Source organism: Candoia aspera, chromosome 1, assembly GCF_035149785.1.
Source record: "Candoia aspera isolate rCanAsp1 chromosome 1, rCanAsp1.hap2, whole genome shotgun sequence".
Classification (NCBI taxonomy): domain Eukaryota; kingdom Metazoa; phylum Chordata; class Lepidosauria; order Squamata; family Boidae; genus Candoia; species Candoia aspera.
This window is the reverse complement of record NC_086153.1, coordinates 65,278,564-65,295,139: the sequence shown is the minus strand read 5'-3', so window position 1 is coordinate 65,295,139 and position 16,576 is coordinate 65,278,564. Positions and strand designations below refer to the sequence as shown.

The window sequence follows — 16,576 nt, the reverse complement described above, 5'->3', positions numbered from 1 at the left end:
CATGCCAGATAGATAGAAGGGCCAATCATATTCTGGTTGAGATAGACAAGCTGGAAACTAGGACCCATGCCAATTCTGACAGTAAGAAACACGGTGACATTATAACCACTTGTTTTGCTCTGTCAATATGAAAGTTTATGCAGCTTAAATATGAAAGTTATTTTTCCCACATTTCCTATGTTTTAGTGGTGTTTTTGCCTTGCACTTTTGAGCCTTGGAGCTAAGGCTGGTTGTTCATTGTTGACATATCAGATATTTCTGCCTTGAGAAATTCTGGCTCCTAATGTAATGTCACATTGGAGATTAATCATTGACTAGCTGGACATCTGGAGAAATAGAGGATGAAGCTGGTGTGTCTTGTTGGAACAAATCAGGAGAGAGGTGGAGGCTTTCAGATTGAGGGAGCCAACACAGAACCCATGTGTGAATCACAATAACCACAACAATAAGCAATATTGTTCTTTCTCTGCAACCTCAAATATCCACCATCACTATTTCAGAGTGTTACCCAATGCTGTAGAACAGACTCAGAGCTGGAACTGAGTACTGCTGGCAAGAAGAGAACTGATGGGGATTTCTTCCTCCCCCATTCTGCCAGTGGAAATACTAAGCTAGGCTGAAAATCTTTCAAGTATCATTCAAGTAATTGTTTTGTGCTTAAAATCTTAAAAAAAAAGATGTTGTTTGTAACAGGAGCAAGCAAGTGTAATTTTGTTAATTAGCTAATTTTGGCTGCATTTTGTGTTATCAAATCAAGAGAGGTACAGCAGGGAACTACACAGTATTTGCACTGAATGCATTCTTCAGTCCACAGGAAAGCTAGAATAACTAATTGCTAGATTATAATTGCTAAACATTTACCTCTGCCCAGGCTTTGAGTACTGCCAGTTTTTCCATAGTAGTAGCACTCTCCCTATAAAGCTGGCTGGAAGACCCTTTTCCTGTTTGTACTTTGTCCAAAGAAGAGACAAGGAGGTTGTGAACACGCCGAAGGTCATTAAGGTCACTTACTACTCCACTTCCAATCCAAGTGCTGCATACCTAAAAATCAATATAAGTATGGATCCAGTAACATGTCAGTTCAAATCTCATTCCAACCATGAAGTTCACAGGGTGAGTTATTAACTTAGACCATCTAACAAAGATATGCAAAAATAAAATACAGCACTGAATATTTATGGAAAGTCTTTTTTCTAGGTTGGTCTGCAGAGGTATCCAAGATGGGTTACTTGCTTCTACTTGCTCAAAATTAGGGAATTGTATGACATACTTTCCTACAAAATCCTCTCCTATAAAGCTCCTCCGCAGTTTCATACTTTGGTTCATCATGCAGTTATAGCATGGAAAACAACCCAACTGAAAAATACTTACAGCAAAAGATGGTACCCTTACTGGCAGGGGATTGGGAGAAAGGACTACAATGGGCCAGGCTGATATGATCATCTTCAATACTTCTGGTCCTGATGAGGACTAGACACTGTTCAAGAAGATGGAAGAAGTAGCATAGGAAATGGAGAGCTAACCTGGTGGTTCCAGCCAGTTAATTCTGTGCAGTTAATTGGTTTATTCAGTTTTTCAAAAAACAACAACTATTTTGCTCTGCAATATAAGAAGTTGGTATCTACTCTCCAGAAAGAATCCCTTAACAAAAATACCTTAGTATGATTGGAAGGGCTGGATAACTCTATGAAGGTGGGGTCCAAAGCAAATGATAGCTTAACCTTGGATCTTAGCGAGGACTTGCTGTCACCATTTAAAGTGACCTTCACCCTTTATGTATATAATGTTTAGTCTGCTCAAGTTTCCTCACTTTTTTCCTTTTCTTCACATCCATTTGCATGGTAAGAAGTATGCTTAGTATAAAGTATCCTTTTGCTTGTTTCATGAGAATATAAATACTTTCTCCAAACCTAGGACTGTTAGTAGTCATTAATACATAATTTTTAACAACTACGCAAAGCTCTTTTTTCCCTTAATTTTTATGCAATTTGACAAACAAACGAGTTCCTCAACTCTGCTGCTAGAAGCCTTTTTAAACATGTCTTATCTTAGTTCCTTTCCAAACTTTAATTGAAATGTTTTAATTTTTTCCCTTCCCTGCCTTCACTTCAAACTTTGCATAATAAGGCTTTTCTTTAGCCCCTTCTATCGCTTATCTTCCCTTCTGCTCTGATTTCATGACAGAAAAATTAAGAGAAATCTGGTAAGAACTATCAGTTTGAAAGACAGTTCAAGCAAGAGTGCTCTGTCATGGATTTCTGTTGGTAAGAAATTTGATGAATCTGCTTCTGTTGTTGGCTATGCAAGGAACCTAATAAACTCTAAGAACTCATATTTTTAAAAAAGTACACCTTTAAGGACTCTTGGTGCTGCCGGATTAAGACCCATATTGAGTGCTTATTGGAGAATTTACATATAACAATATCCAGAAAGCCAGTTGCATTATACTTGGTTTCCTACATGGGAATGGTTGACGTTTACTGTAAAGAATCTAATGAATCACACAGTGGTATTTTTCTAATGGATGTAACATTCCTTTGGCAATTGTCAAAAAGAAAATGCCAAAGTCTTCCTCCACTCTGATAGTTACCTTTTGCCTCAACTGAATTTTTATGGGCATTTACCACCCTTGGGCTTATTTAGCTTCAGCATGGTTGCTGACCATACAACTTCTGACCATGCTTTCTTTTTCTTATTATTGAGTGGCACAGACATTCTGATCTTACTATCTTTTGAAAAGAAGTTGTTATTAAAACATTCTGAAAAATCAGTGAATATTCTGGGAAAAACCTATCCAATCATTCTTAAGGAACAAAGTGTACATCTTTTAAACTGAGGCACTCCTACTCCTACTTACTGAGTTTTCAAAATATGAGCCTTATCTGGCCATTTCTTCAGTGGAATGGATAAGGTAAAGGTAAAGGTTTCCCTCGACGTAAAGTCCAGTCGTGTCCGACTCTAGGGGGCGGTGCTCATCTCCGTTTCTAAGCCTTAGAGCCGGCGTTGTCATAGACACTTCCGGGTCATGTGGCCAGCATGACGACTCGGTACACCGTTACCTTCCCGCCGAAGCGGTACCTATTGATCTACTCACATTTGCATGTTTTCGAACTGCTAGGTGAGCAGGAGCTGGGACGAGCAACGGGAGCTCACCCCGCTGCGCGGTTTCGAACCGCCGACCTTCCGATCGGCAGCTCAGCGGTTTAACCCGCAGCGCCACTGCGTCCCATAGTGGAATGGATAATGACAATCAAAAGGTTTGATTATCGGAATGTGCAGAAGTATGTACAAGATCAAGATTATGTTGTTTAATTTAAGCCCTAGTTCTGAAACTCACCATTCCTTTAATCCAGGAGGAGGAACCAGATTTTCAAAAATATAATTGGGCTTAGATTCTTTCAACTACATCAATGCAGAATGAACCCCTAGTAGAATATCAGCCTCTGTGGGTTCTGTTGGTAAGGTTGTATGTTTTTCCATTAAGGGCCTGGCAATTTTTAGGGCCAATATATAGTAAAGAGAGTATTTCATTCCCAGGTTTACAAACAGCCAGACATGTTTGGGCCTTGTTGGGTTGTAGATTAGGTTTTAATGTTGAGGCTCTTGAATATTTAACTTTATGGAAAAACACTATCCTAAAGATAGGGGGCAAAATTTTCTGTTGAAAGCTGTGGGAAGAATCTGGAATATATAATTTAAATCAATTACTTTGTAATGAACTACTTTAAATATATTTCTTGACTTCAAGTGAAATTTTGTCCCCCTAATTCACAGTAATTGCTACATAGTCAAATCGAACATGTTTTAATATTTCAGTATGGACTGGATCCTTTGGTTGCATATGAGAATCTCAACATGTTAATACAGGTAGTCCTCACTTAATGACCACAATTGAGACTGGCATTTCGGTTGCTAAGCAAAGCGATCATTAAGTGAATCCGACTTGATTTTACCTTTTTGCAGCTGTCGTTAAGCAAATCACCATGATCATTAAGCAAACCACATGGTCATTAAGCAAATCATGCAGTTCCCCATTGATTTTGCTTGCCAGAAGCCAGCTGGGAAGGTCGATAATGGTGATCATGTGACCACAGGTTGCTGCAGTGGTCATAAATGCGAACCGGTTGCCAAGTGCCCAAATTGTGATTACGTGACCATGGGGATGCTGCAACAGTCATAAGTGTGAGCACCAGTTGTTAGTTGGTTTTTTCAGCATCTTCAGTCTGAACCATCACTAAACAAATGGTCATAAAGTGAGGACTACCTGTATATTTGAAGGAGTCGTTTGAAATGAAATTAAATCCACGTCATTTTTGTATCAAAAACTAAAGAACATTTTTAAAATCAACGTTAAGGACATTTATGGTTTATGGATAAAAGAATTGGAACAACCAATAACAGAGTATCAATTGTTGCAGGTCTTCAAAAATGTTAAATTTGCTTCAGTGGATTTAAAATTAAAACTGATTCATCAAAAGATTGTATTGTGAGTTTACAGGACAAACCAAAGAATGTATTCAAATGAATGGATATCATATTTTCTCTGTTGGCAATGTACATATTTTGTGGGTTCACTAATTCATATAATTTGGACCCGAGAATCACTGGCATCCTTTTGGAATAATATTTTAATGTACCTAAAAAGATTTATGGGATTTTCTTTTACTGTTAAAGATATTAACGTTATGTTAAATTATGTCCCAAAACTTTGGAATTTGACTAGTTTTGAGAGGTTATGGTTAATTCTGGCCTGGGGTGTGGAAAAGGAGTACTATTCCTGATATTAAGGATTGGATTCAAGATATGTGAGAATTATCTGTTTTTGAAAAGGCATTTTTAATCTATTAATAAAAAAACAACTAATACGTTTTTCCATGGCATGATTTGATGATATTTTGTAGTGTTAAACAATCATTTATTATTATTCCTAACATTTGATTAATATATGACATTTATAGTTTTCCCCTTTCTATTATTTTTGTTTTTGTAGTTGTTCATGTATTTTGTAATTTTTCCTTTTTTGTATTTTGTAATTTTTCTATTTGTTTCTGTAAAACTTGCTAAGAAATAAATAATAAGTTTAATTTTAAAAAATCTAAAAAGAGGAGTGAAATATTACAGGAAACCTTGTTATCGCAATCCAATCTCTAGTAATATTGCTGATAAGTCCCTTCATTTTTTAAAACAACAAATGAAATTGTAGCCTTTATCAGAGAAGGAAACTCTGAAAAAACTTAACTGGAAAATAAATCTTGCTTTGCTCATAAGCCATTTTAAGTTATTTAGCAGTATAAGGGCTGCACCTATTGCTCTTTGTCACCATCTGATGGTCTGTAAGAGGGATACATTTGGTTTTCAAAAGACAAAAAACGCCACACTGGAGCATTTGACAGAAAGCTTGCAATCCTAGAAGAGGAGTCAGCCTGCGGTTTAGCCTGAAACTCAACACCTGCACAAGCAGGGGCATGGGCCTCCCAATCCCAGAACAGGCTGTCATCTAGGAATCTTCTACAATTCTGAGGGATGTCCAAGGCAGCTGACTTTTGCTATCCTGGGAATATTCACAGTTCCCTTACTAATGTAGTCCAAGGCTTAACTTGCCTCTTTTGTCTGTAATTCTAACCTTCCACACTTCCCACTTCATAAGTTTGCCCAGCAGCTTCCAATGAGAAAAAAAAATGGAAGACAGAAAAGAAGCCAGTATGATCATACCAAAAAAAAAAAAAATCCCATGAAGAATTGAAAACAAAAAAGGACACAAAATAACAGATTTTGGTTACAGAAAGGCAGATTCCAATGGAATGTTAGAAGGAATTCCTAAGAGTAAGAGCAATTTGACAGGGGGACCAAAGACCACGCAGGTGATGTGCTCCCCTCTAATAGATATGCTCAAGCAGAATCTAAACATCTATCTGGGATGCTTTAATTTATTTATTTATATACTTTTATAAAATAAGCAAATGCATGTGAAGAGATAAAATAGAAAAAGGGGAAAAAACAAGGTTTCAAAGAGCTATTTAAAAAGGGAAAAGGAGAAAGAAAATTTAAGGAGAGAGGAAGGCTGAAACAAAACAACCAAGAAGGAACTTTCTAGGAGACATTAATACAAATAACTATATCCAATTATCCCCAGCCTTTTGAAAAAGCAGAAAGAATCAACACACTGTGAATACCTCTCACACCACAATGGGAAAATCCCTATGCACATCATCTGAAGCACCTTCAAAGATGGGTTAAATAGAAATATGATACAGGCTGATCAGAAAGTATAAGGAGATGAGTTGCTTTCTCAGTATGATGTTCAAATAAAAATAAGTTGAACAATATTTATACTATATATTTTTAGAGTTACATGTCAAATTTGGCTGCTCTTCATTTCTCTCTCATTTCCACATCTTGTCTTTTGAATTGTTGAAGTTGCAATAATGCTTTTCTTTGTACCTGGCAAGCTTTTGCAGTTATATCTGAAGGGGTATCCTGTGAGAAAGCTGGCCTTAAAGCAGCCCCAACCTACAGGAGAAACAAAGCAAAATATCTCATACCTCAGCAACTGAAATTAGAATTCCTACACTTTGCATTAATTGTTTCATCTATTAGTGTTGCTTTGACTGAGAAATACCATCCAATTTTAGAAGCACACAGATCCACAAAGTACTGTTTTATTAAGTATGCTTTATATCAGCATTCCTATCGTAAGCAATGGCATTAACAATGTCAGTCAAAAAGGAAGTTAGCACTCCATGTGATTTGAATGGATCTCGCCATGATTATTAGCCATCCCAAGCACCAATACATCCTAGGTGATTAAAGAAAGAGCTGCTGTTTTGACAGGATGAAGAGAGCAAGATTGCTATTTGATACAGCTCTAGAATAACACTGATACTCTTCTGTTGGGCTCTTTTAAGTTCAAATAATTATGCACAGGAAAGAAAAGATATGACTGAGCAATCCACACTAGATGTTTTAGAATGTAATTGTCTTAAATTTGTAGGAGTCAGTTCTCAACCTTTATATGAAGCACTACATTGTACCTGAAAGCTTCTATGTACAATGGAAAACAGGAACCACTATATGGCCCCTGAAGATATTAATGGACCCCAGAAATACAATTAATTACATAAATTTTTTAACATAAAGTAATGCGTCATATAAATTATAATGTAATATAACAAATAAACTATCAATATGGTCAAGATCTCATAAAATTGCCAAATCTCATGGGATTTTAGTGTTCTAGCTTGAGACTTCATGAGATTTTCACATATTTCTTCAAATGAATGAATGGTGTTTTTCTGGGGCACAAAACATGGGCATATGCAGTACCCTCACAGAGCAAAACAAAACAAGCAAAACATGTGCATTTTAACTGATAAAATTAGGGAACACTTTTTCTTGGAATAATCCAAAATTTCGTGAAGGAATACCTGACCTTGATTTTATAGTCAGTCCTCATAAAATGAGATCAAGAGTAAAGCTCTGACAGAATTCCATGTATGTATACAGACCACTGCTGTCAAAAAGCATCACTATATACAGTTCAAAACTCCAACACAAACAATATAATACTGGAATAAGAGGCACAGCTTTTCCCAATTGATTTTAAACTGGCATAAACATGAAGATTATCTTACATTAGCCTGATACTGTTCTAGAATCACATGGCCTGGAAACTCTGGTTCAGGAACAGCTGCAAATTTCTTGATAATATCTTCAAGTGTTTGGAGACCAGCCATTCGCAACTGGTTGCTGTGGTCAGTTGCAGCCATAAATGCCATGCGAATAAGATCTGAGAGATGAAGCACTAGAAGATCATCTGAAAATAAAACAAGAAAAAACACTTATTTCAAAAGTCACCCACAATTGGACACTTTGATTCAGAAAAATGTATTATAAATTGTGCATTTGCTCATTTCAGCAAAGCAAAACACACACACACACACACACACACCTAAAAACTGAGCAAAAGTATTGTTTTAAATGCCACAATCTCTCTTGTATGCACTGTTCTTTTTAAGACAGGAATTTAAAAAAATAATGATATAGAGTTCATCTCATATTCTGCAAAAATCTAAGCTATAGTTAGCAAGCTCATAGTACCTATTATTCACAAAAGAGCATGTGATCACTTTTAAGATTCAAGCCATTGGTTAATTTGGTTAAGGGAACAATGCACAGTATTTTTGAAACAAAAGCTCAATTCAGACTATAAAACAGACCTACTCAAAGAGAATAAAGATGAGAAACAGCCTACAGTCATGGCTTTCATTGCATTTATCAGCTTTTAAAATTTTATTTCAATATTTAATTTAACGTGCAAGAATTCTTAAGAATTCTTAAGAGGTTAAATACATTTTTACTGAGTTTCAAAAGACCAAATTCACGTAAAGAATCCATGTGTTATAATAGGTGATAGTTTATTTAATTGGAAACTGTTCCCTGGGGCAGTTTTTTGAAGAGATTCAAAAAAAAACATAGCATCAACAAAAACTAGATGCCATGAGCTATAAAAGCAGAAGGTGTCTTCTGTTAAGGAAAAATCACAATTGGATATAAGTAAACTGCCCCATTTAACATGCAATCTCTAAAAACTCTAACTCTCAGTCTTGTTTTATAAGATATATCACAGAAATATCTGCAAATTTTAAAAAGCATATATGTTGTCCCAAATTTTAAGTATATTGGTCATTCAGATGATTCTGAAAAGCTCACAACGACAGCCTGCAGAAAATGACTTGTTCCATCTTTGTACCATTACTTTCATTTTCCTATATTTTAGATTTCCCAGTTGAACTAACTATGCTTTTCTGTTATATTTGACTTAGGAAACTATGATGAATAGCTTCACAATAAACCACCATCTGAGATGTATTTCAATTGTGAAGGGAGGTGGGAAGGAGTGGTACAAGGACAGAATGCAAAAGAGAACATGAGAATAGTAAGGAGTGAAACATAATTTAAAATTTCTTCTTTTATGTTTATTTGGATTGTAGAAAAACAAATCTGTCTAAATAGGCAGCATACATTTTGATGGGCAATTTAAAATGTAATACCTGTACAGACAAAAAACTGCAGACAAACACACTTGTAATGAATCTCTGATGCAATTCACTACATTACATTAAACCCTATAATCTGTAAGATATTTTGAAGTATAATATGGCTACAACCTATCTTTCATCAAGGCAAAAAGAATTTCTGAATACTCCTTCAAGACACTTTTCCTTACTTTTAGGGTCTCTAAGTTTGGCAGAGCGGGCTAGAGCTAGATCAAAGTGGGCTTTGTTTGCATGTTCACAGAGCATGATAATTCGACACAAGCAATCTGCAGCAAAGACTCGAGTTGCCCAGCGAGGAGCCACAGAAGGCTTTGATTTGTCTTCTTCACCCAATGTAGTAAACATTGTATCATCATCCATTTCATCTTTCTTCTCCAAATCTTCATCCTTTTCACCTCCTAATGGAACTGTAGTTGTCATATCTGCATGTAATAAGGCGTTTATTGTTTATAAAGAACATTTGGGACCCAGGCTTGAATAAAACATGCAAGATCAGTATTCAAATAATATCCTGCAAAAGGGTAGAAGAATGATTGGAATGGATTGTTTTCATCCAGCACCTAGGTATCAATGAATAAGATAGCAGATGACAAGAGAGCATTCTACAGTTGGAATACCATCACAAAGAAGGCTTTATTTCTGATCATTATCCACCTAATGGTCCCTACTGAAACTAATAGTTCATATGAACCTTCTTGTGAAATGCAAGTATTTCAGGTATTGCAATCTCACAATAGCTTTAAGAAATTTAGCCTTTAATTAGCCAGTTTCTCAGAAAACCATGGTAAAGTTGCCAAGAATGTAGGCAACAGGTTAACATTTTTACCAAGAAAACAGTGACACTTAGAGGAGAAAAAAAAATGATTCAAAGTTTACTTGCCAAATATTGTTACTTAAAGACCCCTGCCTTATATTTTGATCTATAAGCCATCTGAACCATTAAAACATTAGATGTGCAGTGCTGTTCACAATATGTAAATAGAAAATGCATGCAACTATATCTCAGTTACAGATGAAAGCAACTCAGAACAAAATAACTTTTAAAAAGCAGGGAGAGAAATTAAAGAAAAGAAAACATATAACCAACTTGTTAAACTATCATCCTTTTAATAATTAAGCAAAGACAATGAAGCATGTTCATGTCTTACAATCCTTAGCTACTTGTATAATGTTGCAACGAAATGTTTTAAAATATGCCTAAATCACTGAAATTATGAGATCAGTTATCTATTTGTGGAAAACCCAATCAACATTTAAATAAATTTCATAGATTTACCTTTAAAAGTCAGGGAAAATTATGATTTATTCTGCTCACTTGCTTAGCATCTAATTTTACATATAAATTTCCAAACAATATGGATGCAAATATTTAGGCAGTTATAGCACAAAACGTAAGAATCACAGAACTTTTAGAGTGTCAGGTCTACATATACTCATTTTCTCCTGCATCTCATTCAAAATATTAATTTTAAAAATCCTTTAAAAAGCCACATTTATGAAGGTATTTATTAAGCCCCATTACACAGCTAAACAATGACTTTTTTTAAGGTTCAGCTAAAGTGCAAGAACCATTCAAAGCTTTTTCACTGCTGTCGGAGGCAAACAGGAAGAAGAATTTATTAGCTGTCCAGGGTCAATTGGAGTTGGGTGGCTAATAAATTAAAATAAATAAAAAAAAAGATTTTGGTTTACCATAGATAACCTTTTAATAATTTATAAAAAATGGTTTGCTAAAGAGCAGATTGCAAACTGAAAAGGTCTTTTAAATGAAGAACTATAGAAAGAGGAGACAAGTAATATTTTCTTCACTCATTTACTGAGTCATTTTCAGATTCTTACCACTGGATGCTGCGAGCACATCCTTACATAACATTAGCCAGTGAGAGAGCTTTTCCACTGCCAGAGATGAAAGCATATGGCCCAAGGTATCATGAATATCAGAACACAACTTCCGATCAGTCTCACGATCTAACATTCCAAAAAGAACTCCTTCAAGTCCCGTCTCTGTTATATTAATTCCTTGATGTCTGCCATGACTATCTCTTCGTGAGCCAAGTCCTAGAGCAAAAGGATTAATATCTGCAAAACATATTAGGTAGTACAACATCTGAGATTTTTCTAGTGAATTATTTAACTACATGTGTAATCACAATAGTTAACACAATGGCTACAATCCATTAAAAAAAACATGAATAATTGTTGCATTACCATAAACTTTCAACATGAAGAAAAATCTGCTAAACTACAGCAAGATTTCTTCTAGACTTGCAGTGTCAGACTGAATTAATAGGATGTCTTCGATTCATCTTTCCAGATCTTAAGAAGACACCCTTCTCTATTACACAAAAAAGGCTAATTAAAAATGCAGAGGATTAAGCCTGCTATTTGCATCTGCAGGCCTAGGAAATCTATTTGCAGAAAATATGTTTAAGAAGTTGCATGGTTTGGTCTGATACTTACTTGTGCCGTTATTTTCTTTCTCTCCAGTATTTTTTGCTAAGCTCATGGCATATTCACATACTTCTGCTGCTTCTCTTTGAGCAAGCTGCCTCAGACATGCTACTGCAGCCCTACGTAGAAGCAGGTGGGAGCTGCACAGATGTACCTATAATCAGCAAGAAGCAGCCCAAAGGGCTTAGTCACTTCAAAATGTTTGTAGCTTCTATAGATTAATGGCAATCAGCTGCTTGCTGCCTACAGATGTTATTATGGAAGAATATTTAAATCAGTATTTCTCAACCCTAGGGTTAGGTTTAGGGAATTCTGGGAGTTGAAGTCCATATATCTTAAAGTTGCCAAGGTTGAGAAACACTGATTTTAATAATAGTGCTAACATGTGAATATCAGTTTACAAGGCCAGAGACTGTGCACATGAATATGTATGTTCAAAAACCTCAGGAAACACCAAGCCACAGAATTATGACATGCAAGGTGGCTGAGCCTGGAGAAGCCTCAGGCTTAACTATCCCCTCACTCCTCACATAGCAAGAGGTCAAAAACTTCCACTTTCACATGTGAACTAATCACAATTCACTAGGATGTCTGAACTTGGCAAATTATTTCAAATATAGGCCCCATGAAAAACATAGAGGCTCCAGATGTGTTTCATATGCTTGTCGTTCTTATGACTCATAGCTGAAAAAAGAAAGCCAAAGATTCAATCTCCTCTGCTGGAATAATAATATAAAAAATTGTACAACAAAGAGGCCTAGGCCACACATAAAACACATACAAATATACATGTTCACATATATTTATGACATAAAGCAAACACTTTTGGCAATGTATAGGTTTAAAAAAAAAAAATATTATAGGAAACAATTGTTGGAAAAGGATAAAGACAGAAAGCTGAGGGGAATTCTGAGGGGAAGGGATGTTTTGGATGAATCTGTCAGCTACTAAGTGTAATACTGAGAATAGCTGAAATTCAGATAATTTGTTACAAATAGCTTCTGCACTTGAATACAAGCCACAATTTATGGCAGAGTTGAATACAATTTTTAAACAGAGATGTTAAATTTATTTATTTATTTATCAAATTTTATCACCGCCCATCTCCCCCCCAAAGAAGGGACTGTGGGCAGTTTACAATAAAAACAAAGTTAAATTTCAATACAATTATAAATACAATAAATACAAATGTAAATAAACAATATTTACATTACATTAAAATATTTACATTACATTAAGTATTTTTCCTCCAGCAAAATACATTTAAGTGAAAAGATCAGCAAGTTCCAGATCTTTCTTCACAGAAGCAAACAATATGCAGAATGTTTAATTATTCTGCAAGGAACTCTTTTTTCAAACAATTGCCAATTTACTAACAATTATACTGAAAATCTTTGTGTTTTTGCCATTTCAGCAAGGTATAACAACAGAATTAAGTTTCATGAAAGGTTCAAAGGTACTGGTAATCCTCAACTTACGACCACAGTAGGGACCAGAAAATTCATTGTTAAGTGGTATGGTTGTCAAGCAAGGCATCATGTGACTATGCCTGATTTTATGACATTTTTTGTGGCAGTCATTGAGCGAATCACTACAGTCATTAAGTGAATCACACAGTTCCCCATTGATTTTGCTTGTCAGAAGCTGGCTGGGAAGGTCACAAATGGAGACTACATGACCCCAGGATGCTGCAACTATTGTTAAATATATTCCGGTTGCCAAGCACCTGAATTTTGATCATATGACTACAGGGATGCTGCGACAGTTCTAAGTGTGAGGACCAGTCACAAGTAACTTTTTTCAGCACTGTCGTAACTTTGAACAGTCCCTAAACGAATGGTTGTTAAGTCGAGGACTACCTGTGTTTCAACTTCCTTCAGAAGTATCTGTATTGCACAAGCTTTTAAGAATCTGCAAAATCTTAATGCCAATCTCAGACTTTTTCTAATGCAATGAAAAACTTATAAATTATCAGAAAGATCTGTATACACCATAGATACTTTACTATAAAGATAGAAAGTACATTTCTTCTGCATGCTTAGGACAAGCAGCAAACTGACAGTGCTGACAATTATGAGCATTGTGGGGCACAATTTATTTTGGGATATATAAAGGAGGGACAGTGTATACTTACACAAAGACTGGGAACAAGACTGGAAAGGTTAACGTGCCGTGGCGCAAACATGTGAAGTTGCTGGAGACAAGAAATGGCAGCTGCTTGAACAAGAGAGTCAGAATGATCTTGTGTAATTGCACATCCCACCAGACATGAGGAACGGATGGTAGAAATGGTAGCTCCATTACCTAAAAAAAATTAACATTTCAAAATCAACTTTTATAAAACCTGTAAACTGTGAAATGAAAGACAGCCAAATGAATATCTTGCAATTTAATATCCATAGAAGAGGTACAATTCCCTAAGGAAATATAAAGATTCAATTTAGGGTATTTGTCACATAGTAAACTATGAATTTTGAATACTCTCTCCCACCCCCAGAAATATGTAAGATGCCAATTGTTCCATCTTTAAGCTCCTGTTGAAGTTCTATCTGTTCATCTGTGCTTTCTCTGTATATTATAGATGAATCATTTCATTTTGTTCCATTTCCTGCCAACCCTTCCACCTTTTTAATGAATATATGTTTACACTGTTTTACTTCCATTTTAATGTTTTAATCATTTCATTGTACACCACATTAATATGCAGCTTACGTGAAGCAGTATAAAAGCATCTTAAATAATAAATTAAGCTGAGCTGAAATTTTCACCAATATCCACAAAGGCATCAGAAAGGAACTGAACTCTATAACCAGGGTATAATTTCTGAAAAGTATTCTCCTTAAGACACATTTCAGATGATAGGAAACCATGAAGAAAAATCTCTGATAAGAATTATTGAAAGATCAAGATGAGTTCTCAGAATTATGCTCAGAAACTAACTAGGATCCCATGCAGTTCAAGAATCACTTGTACAGTATGTCATAAAACCAGCCCAGTCAACAACTGCATCTACATACAATACAGTCAGATAATCTGGATTGAACTTCATCGGTCATAATCCAGTTCATTACAAGGTGGTTAAAGCAAATAGCTCATGATGCCAGTTGGGCATCTGTGCCTAAGAAAAATCATCAGTTTTCTCTGTTCAATGAAATCTTGACTATGTGAGTTACATAGCCATAAGGAAATGTTCTTAGATATAATGTAAAGTATACAGTAGACATAAAGTAGAATAAGACTAGAGATGCATCTGGAAGGCGAAAAGAATAAAAATAGTAAACTTGCCTCTCACTAAAACCTAGGGATGTGCAGCACTTTGGATTTAAAGCCAAAAAAGTGTCTTGGAACAAAAATTTGTTGGCACCTCCTTAAAGAAACAATATCACTCCTGGAATTACAGCATCCATGTGAGGCCAAGAAAGTACATATTGGTGTTAAGAAGGTACCAACAATGTGCAAAAATATGTTTTGGAGTGGCTGTATGTGCGCTGTCAGCACCTTTTTAATTCAAGCACTTATTTTCTAGGGATTGTGCATCTACAATGTAATCCTAGGAAAAGTAGTAGCTTCATTAAGGATGTGCAAAGAGGAGTAGCGTGCATGCCCATGTCTGCTCTGAAGAACCTTTCTGGCTTTGGATCCAAACTGCTCTATATCTGTATTAAAATCACATGCAATATAATATACACAAAACTGTAGGGAAGATCACAATCCTCATTTTATTGTTTTCACACTAACCTTGCAGCTCAGGACCAACAGTGGTTATTATAGCTCCTAGACATCGACCCAAACATTGGTGTACCTCTGTATGGGATGGAGGCACTGTCAGAAGTAAAGTAAGGACCAAAGAAAGGGTAGGCTCTACATATCCACGGTACATCGGTCCACTAGAATCCACTATTAGAGCAAGTGAATGGAGAGACCACGTCTAGAAGGAGAATGAATAGTTTAATCATATGTTTTCATCTTAACTAGGATCATGGTTAAAAGGCTACCACTATAAACAAATGGATTCTCAAATTATATACAGTGCTGACATCACTAACATCTCTCACTAGATTGGAAACTGTACTGGAACTACTTCCCATAACTATAATTAAGGAAAGGTAAATGTTCTCTTGCTCCACCAAAAAAAAAAAAAAGAGGAAGCAGAGCCACCTAGACTAACAAACATGATTTATGATTTCAAGCCAACAGTTCCTTAAAAAACACATAACACCTGTATGTAGGAGAAGCACAGGTTATTTAATTCAACTGTTTACATAAAGAATAATGAATAAAGTTGTTAAAGCAAGAATCTTGCATTATGATAAAAATATTTTATCATAATAAGAGTCTCACTAACTTTATTAAGTGGATTCCTTCAAGCAGCAGCAGCATTTTTTTCAGATTCTTGCAGAAAACTAAAAAAGGCATACTTCTTAAATGAATAACAGAGAGATTATACACTTGTGTAAAGTCCAAAGCATATCTGAATATTTTTCAAAGCATGAATAGCTCTATTGTATATTAATTTTACCTGAACTTCAGGAGAGGTTCCATCTTGTGCCAGCGCTAACAGAATGCTGACACTGGTTTTCAGATGCTGCCCAGAACCTATTCCACCAACATAACGATGCAGGCAGCCAAGAGCCAAAGAATGGCCAGTTCTTGATACAACATCTCTAGCAGATTTCAGCCTGCAATAAAAAAAAACATTAAATCCATAATCAAGATGGCAAAACCCTAGCACAAAACTATTTTTTTGAAATGACAAAAAGCAGTGCTTGCTGCTCACGGACATTTTTGGAATTCCCAAAAGCATCATTGTGGATATTCATAAAATGAACAGTGTAACAGAAATATGATTTCAACTTTATTTTAAATATGTTTGTATAATTAAATTGTTAAGACATGTCTACACTTTCAAAATAACTCAATTTCCCCATTAAAAAACAATTTTCAATTCCAACAATAAAAGAAAATTAATGTAGGGTAGTGGTAGTTGGGTCTAAGTCACAGTCTATGTCTTTAAGAGACAGAGTTATCTTCATATTTATAATATGAAACATTTATGAATAATTCACTAA

The 16,576-nt window shown here is 35.5% G+C and overlaps 1 protein-coding gene across 3 annotated transcripts in view; it reads right to left on the bottom strand.

The window, feature by feature from the left end:
• Nucleotides 1-16,576, bottom strand: part of HEATR5B (HEAT repeat containing 5B) — a 52,606-nt gene that overhangs the window by 14,405 nt on the left and 21,625 nt on the right. For 2 of the 3 annotated variants that reach the window (XM_063305707.1, XM_063305716.1), the window contains exons 18-26: nucleotides 16,027-16,186; nucleotides 15,246-15,435; nucleotides 13,642-13,811; nucleotides 11,517-11,661; nucleotides 10,896-11,135; nucleotides 9,227-9,478; nucleotides 7,632-7,813; nucleotides 6,442-6,510; nucleotides 862-1,041 (exon numbers count right to left, since the gene is read on the bottom strand). In XM_063305707.1, coding sequence (XP_063161777.1) covers nucleotides 862-1,041; nucleotides 6,442-6,510; nucleotides 7,632-7,813; nucleotides 9,227-9,478; nucleotides 10,896-11,135; nucleotides 11,517-11,661; nucleotides 13,642-13,811; nucleotides 15,246-15,435; nucleotides 16,027-16,186 — 1,588 coding nt within the window. The remainder of the gene's footprint in view (nucleotides 1-861; nucleotides 1,042-6,441; nucleotides 6,511-7,631; nucleotides 7,814-9,226; nucleotides 9,479-10,895; nucleotides 11,136-11,516; nucleotides 11,662-13,641; nucleotides 13,812-15,245; nucleotides 15,436-16,026; nucleotides 16,187-16,576) is intronic. The other variant, XM_063305725.1, reaches the window with a different exon arrangement.